Below are 13,597 nucleotides of genomic sequence, written 5' to 3' on the forward strand. Positions count from 1 at the left end.
GGATTGTTCCCCATGGTGTCAGAGTAGCTGCACAAGTTCCTGGAGTGTTGCTCAGGCCAGACCATGTCTAGCAGCATAAGATGCCGTCTCTTTGTGTCTCTTTTTATTGGCAAGTAGACCTTTCCTGGAAGTGTCCTAGAGACTTCAGATTTCATTGGCTGGAACTGGGTCGTGTGACTACCCCCAATCCCTCATTGTCAAGGGAAATGGATTAGTATCCAAATCAGGATTTACATTGATGTGGCTACAGGGGCACTTTCCCATGAGTCTTCTGGGAAAGGAGTATATGGCTACGTGATCAAAGTTGGGTTCTGATAGCAAAGAGGAAAGCATGGAATGGATTTGAGGCAGGCAACCTAGAGGAGGTATGTGTGTGTGTGTTGGGGGCGGGAGATGAGTGAGCTAGAGAGGATATGTGAGGTGCACTCCCCTGCACGGGGAAGGGGAAACGTGCCCTTATCCACACAGACACCTGAACACCTTTTATTGTCTAGATCTGTGGTTCTCAGAATTTAGGGCATGGTTAGCAAGTCTGACTGCACATTGGAATCACCTGGGGAGGCTTTAAAATTATTGATGCCTGGGGGCACCTGGGTGGCTCAGTCAGTTAAGCATCTCTTTTTTTTTTTTTAATGTTTATTTATTTTTGAGAGAGAGAGAGAGTATAGGGGAAAGGAAGAGAGAGAGGGAGACCCAGAATCTGAAGCAGGCTCCTAGCTGTCAGCACAGAGCCCAACGCGGGGCTTGAACTCAGAAACTGAGAGACTAGCCAACTGAGCCACCCAGGTGCCCCAAGCATCTGACTCTTAATCTCAGCTCAGATCTTAATCTTGGGGTCTTGAGTTAAAGCCCTGTGTTGGGCTCCACACTAGGCATGGAGCCTACTTTAAAAACAAAACACAACAACAACAACAACAACTTGGATGCCTAGGTCCTAGGTCAAAGATTCTGAGATTCTGATGTTTGGGATGAAGTCTGGGGCATGCAGCCAGGCTTGAGAAGCACTGATGTAGATTACCAGTACCCAAAGTATCACCTAAGGAACACTAGCCCTGACCGAGGTGCTTCAGAACTGGATGCCTTGGTCAAAAAGTTTTGGGAATCATTGCACACTTTAGCTTGCATGCTCGCCTCATTCCATGAGACTCACAATGCGTATTTAGCATGTTAAAAACTCTCACAGTTCCCATGCTAAAGAACTTGTGTAACACTTATAATCTAGTGTTTGTCATATTTATTTGATTCAGAAACATTTCTGGGGGAATGACACCTATTATGTTGAATTTTGTCCCCTAAAGAAATAATGTTGAAGGCCTAACCCCTACTAATCAAAATGTGATCAAACTTGGAAATAGGGGTGTTGCAGCTGTGATTAGTTAAGATGGGGTAATAATGGAGTAGAATGGGCCCTTAATTCATTAGGACCAGAGGGGTGCTTGAGTGGCTCAGCAGGTTAAGTGTCTGACTTTGGCTCGGGTCATGATTTCTCCGTACCAGAGTTCGAGCCCTGCATCGGGCTCTGTGCTGATAGCTAGGAGCCTGGAGCCTGCTTCAGATTCTGTGTCTCCTTCTCTCTCTGTCCCTCCTCCCCTCACACTCTCTTTCTCTCTCAAAAATAAATGAACATTAACAAAAACTAAGTAGGACTAGAGATCTTAGAAGAAGAAGAAAAGAAACACAGGGACAGACACACAGGGAGAAGGCCATGTGATGACATAGGCAGAAATTAGAATGATCCATCTACAAGCCAAGGAATACCAAAGGACACTAGAAGTTAGAAGAAAAGACTCTTCTCCAGAGTCTTTAGAGGGAGCCTGGCCCCACTGACACTTTGTTTTGGGGCTTCTATCCTCTGGGATGGAGACCATAAATTTCAATTGGTTTAAGCTACCCAGTTTATGCTGCTGTGTTCCTCTCGAGAGGAAGAGGGAGAGAGAGGGAGAGCGATGGCCATTAACACCTCTTGGACACAGTTTGAGAAACCCTGAAATAGAATCATTCAGCAGCAATCCCCGACCAACCAAGAAGATGAAATCGTCCGTAGAGGTCATTTTTTTCCCCAAACTCCAGACAGTATTTGTTTTATTTCTAGGAGGAAATACATTTGAACAGTCTATGACAATAGTGGCAATTGAATGTACTTAAGTGTATATTTTTCTTATTTTTTTTACTTGCCAGGCTTGGTGACTTTTCTGTGGACACAGAAAAACATTGGCCTGGAGAGACTGTAGAATCACTGGGAAGCATAGGCCCAAGGCTCTGGCCTTCCCCCTCTATAGATGTTCGTGTGTGGATGAAGAGCTTAAAGCTTGGGTGCAGCTGACACAGGTACAGGGAGGCCGGACCTCTGACAGCAACTCGGGCTGTTCCCTGCCACTTCCAGGGTCCTCTCTTTTACATTTAATGCCCAGGAAACCGAGTATTTTCGCCAGCAACAAATCGGCAATCTCTCCTTCCTCCGACAGCTGTAGAGGGAAAAAGAACCATACGACATACATAGAACCATTCTCTTTGGGGGGTTTCTTCCTTCCTAAGGGGAAACCATGGTTTTATTGTTCAACTTGGTCTCTGCCAAAGTCACTGCACTGTGTAGAGTCAGTTTTCTGTTGGGATTCCCCTTCTTCTGGGAATCCCAGGGGTGTGTGCTCCCACCTTTACCCTGATGTTTCTTCTTCCCCTGTGATGAGAATGACAGTATTCCCTCTACCACCCCCAATAGGGGCTGTTAGGAATGTACGTACAAAGACCCTCATGCGTTGCTGCTGGGAACGTGAATTGGTGGGAACGTGAATTGGTGCATCTGCTTTGGGAAATAGCTTGCCGTCTTCTCAAAATTTAAACTTGTTACCATATGACTTGTTGAAACAAATTTCTGGGCCCAAGATGGAGCTGCTCCAGCCTGGAGTGCCGTGTCAGCAGACCGAAGCTTAGAGAAATTTTGTGTCCCTGTAAATGCTTCCCTTTATCAGAATGCAGTATATCAGGTTAGCCAACCTCCAAACACCAAGCCACCTCTGAGCCTCCTACTTCTTTTCTTTTCCATCTCGCCACAAACAAGATTGACTGTGTGGCCCCAGTCAGTCAGATATATTTTCATTTTTCTCTTCCTTGTTCTTTCTTCTTTTATCCTATAAAAACTTCCTGCCTTCCACACCATTTGTACTTCTCTGAATAGAGACTGTCTACTTCATGGAGTGTTAAGGTTTGTATCACCTAACTTGTCTGCCTTAATAACTTTTTAAAAGGTTTCAGCCTTGGCTGTATACTAAAATCACCTGAGAAGATTTCAGAAATACACGTGCTTGGCTCATTCACCCAAGGATTCTGTGTATATTGGTCTCAATGCAGCAGCAGACATCCCAAAAGCCCCCACGTGATTCTAATGTACACTCAGGGCTGAGCATCACTGGGGTCATGAACCAAGTGCCACCTTGGGAATCAGGAGACCCGATTCTAGTCTGCCCTTCATTTGTTTGTATTCTTGAGGGAGGTATTTCCTCCTTCTGGACCTATTTCCCCTCCCATGGAATGAGGGCTTTGAGCTACAGAGGTCTCTCACGTCCCCCTAATGTCTAGTGCTGCTCAGTCACTTCCTACTTCAGGGTCAATGACTGTTGAAGAATAAGCCAAAGGGACTCACCTGATCATATTTTTGCTCCTCATTGAAGGCCACCAGGATGACAGAGATGAATAGATTCAGCACCACAAATGTCATGAAAATGATGCAGGACCCAATCAGGAAGGAGCCAAGCACTGGGCTGTAGTCCAGGACCTGTCAGGAAGAAAGCCAAGAGTCACCCCCAGAAGTCCTGTGTCCTGGTAGCCCCTTCCCCATAGCCATCCTCAGAGGGAAAACTGGTTCTCAGACTAGGCAGAGCCTGGAACCAGGAAGGATCCCTTTTGTCTGGCAGCTGAGAGCACGGGCATTGCTCTCAAGAGCTGCCAAGAGATGGGGTGCCCGGATGGCTCAGTTGGTTAAGCAGCTGACTTTGGCTCATGATCATGATCTCACAGTTCGTGAGTTTGAGCCCTGAACCTGGCTCTGCACTGACAGTGCAGATTCTCGATTCTCTCCCTCTCCCTCTCCCTTTCTCTGCCCCTCCCCTGCTCTCTCTCTCTCTCTCTCTCTCTCTCTGTCTCTCTCTCTCTCTAAACAGAACAAAACAAAACAAGCTTCCAGGAAAAGAAAAAGATAGCACCCCCTACTCCCTACTGCCGCCATTTCCAAATATAAGGCACCATTTCTGGCTAGGGCTGGGAGCATTCCCTTCTAGAGACCTCCCAGCCCAGTCCTCTCCTAAGTACTCAGTGCATGATGTTCTCCTGTAAGCAGGGGTTCCCAGGGCAAACTATGGGCCCTAGTATGGGGCTGTCTGCCTAGAGGAAGGGGACTGTTTATTTGTCCATAGTTGCCTTGTGCTTGCCAGGCCATGGACCCAAGGGGTGCATCCATTCAGGGAGAGACATTTGAGGAGGGTGCTTTTTCTCATTTTCATAAAGGCTTGGTGTAGATGGTAGTGTCCATGTTCCCCTGACCCCACCCCATTACCTCCTCGTAGTTAAAGATTCCTAGCTGAAGGCTGATCATTGTTTCTGCTGCATCAAAGAGGGTTTTGTAGGAACGGAGTTTCCAACCAAATATTAAGTTTGACTGTAATGGAAAGAGTCCTCATGAACAGGAAAAGAAACCAAGTGACCTCCCCACCCCCCACCCCCAAAGCCTGTTGTTTGACAGAGTCTCTGTTCTGGGTCAGCCTTATCCTTGGCCCCGCAAAACCGTACCTATGGGGGCTTGCAAGTGAATGTGTGTGTACCTACCCAGTTCTGTAAGGAATGCGTATCCCCTTCTGGGGCTCAGCACCACCCACTAGGCCACTACTGTGTTCACTCAGATGGCTGCAGTTCACTCAGGTGACTCAGTGATGAAACTGGGCTCTCTGAGGCCCCAGCCTCTTTGCTTTGGGGGAGTTGGGTTGGATGACAACAGGCTTCTGCCTGGGCAGGGCCTCCCCTATACTTCCTCCTCACCACAGCACGCTTCCCTCCAAAGATTGCCGCTCTTATGTCAAGGGAGGCCCAGCACTCCCTTTGCTCTGAACTGGTGACTTCTCATCTCCGGACACGGCCAGTGTCCCTGTAGCTCCTATACTGCAGATGGAGGACTGAATAAATCCATGTGAATTAAGGGGTCCAGTGAAGTACTTGTGATAAAACCAAACTCCAGCTTTTTAGCATACACCCCCCATCACTCCATCAGTGCTCCTTACCCCATTTCTGAGGGTGGGAGAGGGAGAGGCAGTAGTTAGGTAGTGGGGAGTCAGGGTTGAGGTGATAGGGACAGGAAAAGGATGGCTAAGGAAAGGGGAGAGGGCTAGAGAGAGAGTGGTAACTACAATAAGAGAGACCACTGTGTGGTGTGCAGCTCAGGGATGGTGGAAGGTAAGACTGGATGAGGCCAAGGCAAGAACTGGGAGAGGGGCTGGGGTGGAGAGTGGGTCAGGATTGGGTAAAGGGGCACGGAGGAGTGAGAGCTGTGGTATTATGGGGAACGTGGACTTGGAGGCGATGGGGGTTATATTTAGATGGAGAGCAAGATGTGGCAGAGGGTCTTTGTTTCCCACATAATTGGTAATAAAAGAGTTGGCAGTATTTTTTTTTTCATTCGCAAAAGAGACGTGACTGCCAAAATGCTCTCAGTGTCAAGGGGCTGAATGAAATGATTTTTGGCCCTGTTAAGTTCATGCCTAGTGTAGGGCACCAAGCAGTGACATAGCCTACCCATATGTAGGCTAATCTCTGCCCAGTTCATCTCCAGCACCCCCCTCCACCCCCCGAGCACAGAGCGAATGCTCTATCCGTGTCTGAGCATGTGGAGTGTCAGGAGAAGTGGCATTTCCAGGCAGGGTCCAGGTACAGAAAGGAATCCTTTATTGGAGGTAGTTGGCCCTCTTGGTCTTAGAGATTATACCTCCTTGGTCTTATCCAGCCGATGTCTCCACCCTTGCCATTTGGGGTGGCCAGTTTATGAGCCCCCAGCTGCAAAGCCCTGGACTCAGAATATCCACCGTCTCCCCCAGGTTCCAAAGTCTTAACGCTAACCCTCAGTGCATGTGCCCCTCCACCCCCCCCTCCCCCCAACGACCACCACCACTGAGAAGCCTTTGCTTCCAAGGAGACCAGCCCCGAAGGTTTTACCAAAGGAACCACTCACTGCAATGGAGTAAGCCAGAAGCATGATAAGGATGACGATGATAAATCCTGAAATGTCCCCCCAAGCACGGCGCAGGGCAGATGTGATCATGTTCATTTTGGGGTTCAACCTGAGCAGATGCCAGAGCTTCACTGTGGACAGCAGTACCAGGAAGGCAATGATGTAGCCAAGGGCAGCATCAGCTGCTGCTGTCTCACTGAAACTGATCCCCCTGTAGGACCAAAAGGGAGGGTGAGTCTCAGAGACGGTGAGAAGCTCAGCCAGAGCTCATCTCGGCTGTCAGGATGCTGGATCCTCAGCCCAGGATGCAGGATTAGATTCATCATGATCTCAGAGCCCATCACTTCCCACAACAGATCTGGGAGATATAAGGCTAGTCCAGTTCCCCAGCTATGTAATGATGAGATGGGGATGACAGTGATGGAGATGAGAGTAGAGACGGTGATGGTGGTGAGGATGATGGTTATGATAGGGATGACGACATTGATGGTGATGGAGGCGATGTGGTAGGGACGATGATGGGGGTGGAGAGGGTGATGGTGATTGTGGTGGGGATGATGGTTATGATAGGGATGACGACAATGATGGTGATGGAGGCGATGTGGTAGGGACGATGATGGGGGTGGAGAGGGTGACGGTGATCGTGGTGGGGATGATGGCTATGATAGGGATGACGACAATGATGGTGATGGAGGCGATGTGGTAGGGACGATGATGGTGGTGGTGAGGGTGATGGTGATCGTGGTGAGGATGATGGTTATGATAGGGATGACAACGACGATGACGATGGAGGTGATGTGGTAGCATGTTGATGGTGGTGGTGAGGGTAATGGTGGTGATGGTAGTGATGGGGGTCATGGGACCATTACCTACCAGTTTTGGTTAATGGCTGCAGAGCTATGGAAGAATGGCAAAGGACGAATCCTCCCAGGGTCAAGAAGATGGAACTGAGGGAGTTCTGTGAGCCTCCCCTACTGGTCTGGGGTTACTAGATGCCACTTCCTCCCTCACATTTGTCTGAGTGTATGTCCACATTACCCTTACATTTGAAGGAAGGATGGAAGTATCATTCAGTTTCTGTGCTGAGGGCCTGATGAACCTCAGCTGTGTTTGGCCTTAGAGACCACTGGCTGAGGCAAGTGTTTCTGTCTTTGTTTCATGGATGAGGACGAGGAAGAGTTGGCACCAGGTCACCCAGCTAGTGACATAGCGATACAACTTGTGGTGGAAGAAAAAGAGTTGGATCCAGGCCTGACTCCAAAGTCTGGTTCTTCCTGCCATCCCACCCTGCCCTTAATTCCCCTTCGTGCCTTTGTGCTTTAAATTCAGTCTTAATATTGGTGTGTCGTTCAAATGGTGTAGACCGTTATCCAGTGACATGGATGGAGCACAGGTTAAAGAACAAAATTATATGATCTCAGGTTTTAAATGCATTTAACATACATATATAACGCCTGAGTGAAAGCTGTCCTTTTCCCTAATCTCCTGCCCTCCAGAATCTTCCTTCCCTTTGAGCATATGGGGCTGCTGGTATGGATGGCAACTTCCTCCTTTGGTTCGCGCAGCATCTTTTTCCTGTCTCTCTTAAAACACCTAACCCTCTCTTGTGCCATTTAATTGCTCGTATGTGTGGAAAAGTAACTACGTAAGCCCTCTTTTGTGATGACGGCTCTAATTAAAGCATGGTTCTCAGCCTTGGCTGCAGGTTAGAATAACTAGGGAGACCATGAAAATACTAGAGCGGGGGTTGTCCCCAGCACTGACCTAGTAGGTCTGGGATGTGGCCTGGGCATCAGGGTTTGATCATCTCCCTGGGCAATTCTGCTGAGGAGCCAGGTCTGGGAAGCACTGGGTTGAAAGGAGACTATGAAGCAAATCACTTGGTCTTAAAAAATACTTTGAGGGGCGCCTGGGTGGCGCAGTCGGTTAAGCGTCCGACTTCAGCCAGGTCACGATCTCGCGGTCTGTGAGTTCAAGCCCCGCGTCAGGCTCTGGGCTAATGGCTCAGAGCCTGGAGCCTGTTTCCGATTCTGTGTCTCCCTCTCTCTCTGCCCCTCCCTCATTCATGCTCTGTCTCTCTCTGTCCCAAAAATAAATAAACGTTGAAAAAAAAATTAAAAAAAAATACTTTGAAAATTCAGGATCTGGTTTATAGAATGACTTATCTATTCCAACAAGCAAACGAAGTTTACAAGTTTCTGAAATTAACACAAAACTTTGGTTAATTTATTAACCAAATGCAACTGAGGGTTTCATGTAATTCCACATTTTACTCTGGTTTCTGTCAAAAGTGGCAGATATATATTTTCTGACACTCAGTGTGAAGAGAACTCTCTTACTATAAGATTGTTTTATAACCCATCTGAGTAAAACCCCTGTCTATGTGGATATTGAGAACCAAATATGTTTTAGGTCACGATGAGGAATTATAAAGCGTGGTTAATGTAGGGGGACAGTGATGATTTACAAATTACACTGGCTGTTAATGGTCTTAATCATGTATAACCTAAAACTCACCACTGTTTCTTCCTAGAACTCAGGCTTTGTTCTCTAAGCAGGAGTTTTTCTGCAAAGGGTCAGATGGTATGTATTTGAGGTTCTGTGGGCCAGATAGTTTCTGTCCCAGTAACTCCGTTGACAGTTGTTATCAGGAAAGCAGCCCTGGACAGTATGTAAGGAACAGGTGATGATGCAGTGTTCCATTAAAACTTAATTTACAAAAACAGGTGGCGGGCTGGATTTGGACCCCAGGTCATCTTTTGCAGATCCCTTCAAGAGTTCAAACACCTTTAAGTTTTAGAAATGCTGTTCTGCATAAGATTTACAACCAGCTTAAGTAAAAAATAAAAGCACTTCTGATAATTTCTGAACTCAAAGAACTCAACTGATATGGAGACCTTTCTGTGGAAGGGTGCCTGGAGAGAGGGTGGAACTTTTGTCCCGACTTGGCTGGCGCCATGGGCGTGGTACAGAGAAGAGCTCAGTGAGGGTTTGTGAGTTGAATGAGACCATCTAGGGCGGAGGTTAGGAATGCAGAGTTCTTATAGGCCCTGCATTTCCGTTTCCAAATTCTGTGACCTTGCACAGACATCCTTTCTGAGCCTCAGTTTCCTTATCTGTAAAAAAGGGATGTTGATAGTATTATCTTTTAGAAGTTTTAGGAAGATTAAAGTAGATGAGATAATTCTTTTAAAGTGCTGTTTTTTGTAACAGTATATGGCATCCAACAATAAATAAATGTTAGCTATCTCAATAAAATCACTGAGTCAAGAAACACAGTGGTTTGATGTAAGGATTGGGATCCTGGAGACTTACAAGCTAGGTTTCTTGTTGTTGTTGTTTCCTTTTTAATATATTTCCTTAAGACTTGACTTTTAAGCAATCTCTACATCCATCGTGTGGGGCTCAAACTCATGACCCTGAGATTAAGAGTTGCAAGCTCTACCAAATGAGCCAGCCAGGCACCCCTTCAAGATTTTAAAACAGTTATTTATTTAAAACTTTTTTAGAGAGAGCTAGCAGGGGAGGACCAGAGAGAGAATCTTAAGCAGGCTTAGCACTGGGCATGCATGGAGCCCAAAGATTTTATTTTTATGTAATCTCTGTACCCAAAATGAAGCTTGAATTTACAACCCCAAAGTCAAGAGTTGTGTGCTCTAGTGACTGAACCTCTCATACAAGGTAGGTTTAAATTACTTCTCTGCCACCTTTAAATGTAGGGCTTGAACTCACAACCCTGACTGAGATCAAGACCTGAACTGAGATCAGAGTCAGATGCTTAACTGATTGAGCCACCCAGGTGGCCCCAGGCATAGCTTTCCTGACCTCAGAAGTCATTTCAGGCCCTCTGCCATCTTGTGAATGAATGTACGGACAAAACAGCCATTATCAGGCCAGGAGGTAATTTGATCCTATGAAGGACAATCAACAATGATAAAGTGAAGACTGACCTGGCGCACATTTCTTGAGTTATCTTTGCAGGATCTAAACCCCCTTGAGTACTCAGATACCAGACCAACTAAAGCCAGAGAATTGACAATGCTGACCTTTGCCAGTCCTAGTGACTTTGACTTGGACTCAGTTACACTAAGATGACTTCTGCCCCGATTCCACGCTGTATTCTCCATTGCGTAGCCCCTTCAAGAATATGTATTCACCCTTCCCTTAAAACTTCCCCATTTTTGTTATTTGGAGAGACCACTTTGGGAAAGATCCTTGATGTTCTCCTTTATTGCAAGTAAAATGCTTCCTTTTCCTATTCTTTGGTTTGGTCATGTCTTTTGGCTGGATGGTTCCCAAGAGGCGAACCTACTTTTGGGTAATAATAACATCTACCACCTTGGGTTCTTATGAGGATCTGGTGGCTTAGTACATCCTGCCTAACAGAGTGGACCCTTTGTAAATGATGTAGGTTGTAAATGATGTAGGACACTTTGTAGCAGATGTAGGTTGACTGGCGTTCTGCTACAGCTTTTGGGCAGGGACCTTACCACGGTGTCACAAGGTCTTTTGGTAGGATTTGCAAAAGTAAGCTTTGTTCCATTTTGTCATAAAAGAGCCCTGTCCAACTGTGTATGCTTCAGGCCCTAACCCTGAATTTAAGTGGTAGCTTTAGTTACTTTTTAAAGAGTGACCCGTGATCCTCTGAGGATCAACAGGATTTCAAAAGCCTTCCTCTGGGGGCGCCTGGATGGCTCAGTCTGTTGAACATCCAACTTTGGCTCAGGTCAGTTCAACCCGTGTGGGGCTCTGTCCTGACTGCTGGCAGCCCGGAGCCCACTCTGGATTCTGTGTCTCCCTCTCTCTCTGCCCCTCCCCCACTCATGGTCTGTCTCTCTCTGTCTCTCAAAAATAAATAAATGTTAAAAAAAAATTTGTTCAAAAGCCTCCCTCTGACCCTGGGGCCACAGAGCTGGAGGAAGCAGATCTGGTGTGGGAGTTGGGAGCTGAGGCAGAGCCACTTACTCCTTCCCATGGTTCCGGTAGCGCTGGATGTCACGTTCTGCCAGGACAGCCCTCTTCACAAACATCGCCAGGGCGCTCCAGCTGGCCAGGATGATGGTCAACTCCAGAAGATTCCACTTGCTATGGAAATAGCGCCACCTCTGTTTCCTCATGAGCTTGCCCTGAGAAAGGAGCTGGAGGTTGTACCAAATGCTGTGGCCAGAATTGTGGCTCCCCACCCCTTCCACCAAAGCTCTCCCAGCCACCCAAGATGACCCTCCAGCAGGGATCTACTGTATCCTGGAGAGGCTCCTTAAAGCCCTGGCCCCACGTGCCTAGAGTGCCTGGGGCCTCTCCCCAGCACTGTGCACAGACCCCATCTGCCCCCCCATCACCAACTCGGGCTGCGGAATTTGGAAGGCACGGAAGAGTAAATACAGCAAAAATAAGAAAAACATTTAATTCTCTCTGATGCAAAAAATTGGGGAAGGAGAAAGACCCTCCCACCCTTTCACAGGGTATTTACTTCGGAAGACTTGTAATTGTGAATTCTTTCTCTGCCCCTTTGAGGTGCGTGTCAATCTTTTTAAAAGTTCAGCTAGCCTCAAGAATGTTTTTCTAAAGGACCTGGGAGCTTTCTGTCTGACATGTGATCATGAAGGAAGGTAGTGCCCTTCACTCCCAGTTTCCCCAGGAGGGTAGGAGCCAAATGGCAGGCACCTGGCTCCAAATTACAAAATTACCTCCTGCTGTGAATATATATGTTCATTTTTACTTTTTTTTGAAAATGTTTATTCATTTTTGAGAGAGTGTCAGCGGGGGAGGGCAGAGAGAAGGGGACAGAGGCTCTGAAGCCGGCTCTGTGCTGACAGCAGAGAGCTCCATATGGGGCTCCAACTCATGAACTGTGAGATCATGACCTGAGCCGAAGTCAGACACTCAGTGAACTGAGCCACCCGGGTGCCCCTATTTTTCTTTTGATAAAGATAGTTAGCAAACACAAGTGGCCACCCCAATTACCGGGTGAATTTAGAGTGGACTAGTGGGATAGATATGCCATAAATCCTCTTGAGGATTAATAAGTGTTTATCTTAAGAAGGAGTATGTAATGGGTCCTATCTGCCCAGCAATATGCAAGGGTGAGATTCCTTTCTGTTTTTGGAATCTCTTAGTGGATTGCCTGGGATGTTCCTAACTTCTAGTTTAATGCTTATTCAATAAGAAAAGTTGTTTTCTTCGAGGGAAGTGGAGAGTTATTGTTTAATAGGTACAGTTTCAGTTTTGCAGGAGGAAAAAAGTTATGGAAGGATGGATGGATGGATGGTAGTGATGGTTTTTGCACAACAGCGTGAATGTCCTTAATGCCACTGAGTTGTACATTTAAAAGTGGTTAAAGTGGTAAACTTTGTTATATATTGTATATATACGTGTTTTTATGTATATATAATATGTAAGATATAAAATATACACAATTAAAATAACATATAATATAACATAGAACATACACAATGGTATACATAATCTACCACAATTAGAAATAAATGAATAGATTAGAAATAACAAATAATATAATAAAAATAAATAAATTAGAAATAAATAATTTTGTTAGTTTTTTTTTTTTTTTCTTGACCTTTGTGCCTTTGTGGAGAGGTTTTCTAGATTGGCCAGAGACTTTGTTTTTAATTCTGTTTCCTCATCAGGTGTTGCAAGTCAAAAGGAATTGTGCTGTGTGAGTTCTAGGCCTCCCCCACTGTCCCCCCCCCCCAAAAAAAACCCCACTAAAGAGAATCTTCTATTGTCTGTTCTATTTCCCTCCTCCTACTCACTCTTAGGGAGGAAGGACTCCTGTTTGGCTAAGTACACCTCCATCATAAAGGGACGGAGAGAGATTTTAAAAATTGCTTAAGCAGTATTTTGAGAAAGATTTAAGGGTTTTAGAAAGAAGCGTTCTGAAGCAGCTGCAGGCAGAGGGTGAGGGCAGCCCAGAGGTGGGTAGGCAGATGGGCCTCCTTTGATGTTCTAGAAAAATGCAAAGACTTAGGTTGTTCTTTGGTAACTGTTCCCTGTTTGGTTTGAACTGGCGATGTTCAGAGACCCTGTGGGATCCAGGTTTATGAGCCTCATGGTGAGGCAGAGTGTCAAGTCCAGGGGTTAGACTCTCTGGGTTCAATTTTGGCCTTGGATAAATTACTTAATGTCTCTGGACTTCAGCTTCCTACTCTGTGAAATGGAGCCAATAGAACCTTTCTCTTGGTATTATAGGAGAAAATCCATGCAGCATTCTTAGCGCAACGCGAATCACGTGGTAGGCCCTCAAGGTATCATCCTTATTTTCAAGTGTTTGTCGTGGCTGTTGAGCAGGGGTTGGGGATGTCCTTTTAAGAGACCTGATTTGCATTTTTGGTGGGGGAAGGGGCAGGCCATATCCCAAGCTTCAAATGA

General features: G+C 46.3%; 1 protein-coding gene across 1 annotated transcript in view; it reads right to left on the minus strand.

Moving 5' to 3' along the window:
- Nucleotides 1-1,554: 1,554 nt before the first annotated feature.
- PKD1L2 (polycystin 1 like 2) overlaps nucleotides 1,555-13,597 on the minus strand; it is a 95,311-nt gene continuing 83,268 nt past the window's right edge. The window contains exons 39-43 of the mRNA XM_043599388.1: nucleotides 11,177-11,337; nucleotides 6,212-6,422; nucleotides 4,550-4,651; nucleotides 3,641-3,772; nucleotides 1,555-2,465 (exon numbers count right to left, since the gene is read on the minus strand). Coding sequence (XP_043455323.1) covers nucleotides 2,274-2,465; nucleotides 3,641-3,772; nucleotides 4,550-4,651; nucleotides 6,212-6,422; nucleotides 11,177-11,337 — 798 coding nt within the window. The 3' untranslated portion in view covers nucleotides 1,555-2,273. The remainder of the gene's footprint in view (nucleotides 2,466-3,640; nucleotides 3,773-4,549; nucleotides 4,652-6,211; nucleotides 6,423-11,176; nucleotides 11,338-13,597) is intronic.

Source organism: Prionailurus bengalensis, chromosome E2 (genome assembly GCF_016509475.1).
Source record: "Prionailurus bengalensis isolate Pbe53 chromosome E2, Fcat_Pben_1.1_paternal_pri, whole genome shotgun sequence".
Taxonomy (NCBI): domain Eukaryota; kingdom Metazoa; phylum Chordata; class Mammalia; order Carnivora; family Felidae; genus Prionailurus; species Prionailurus bengalensis.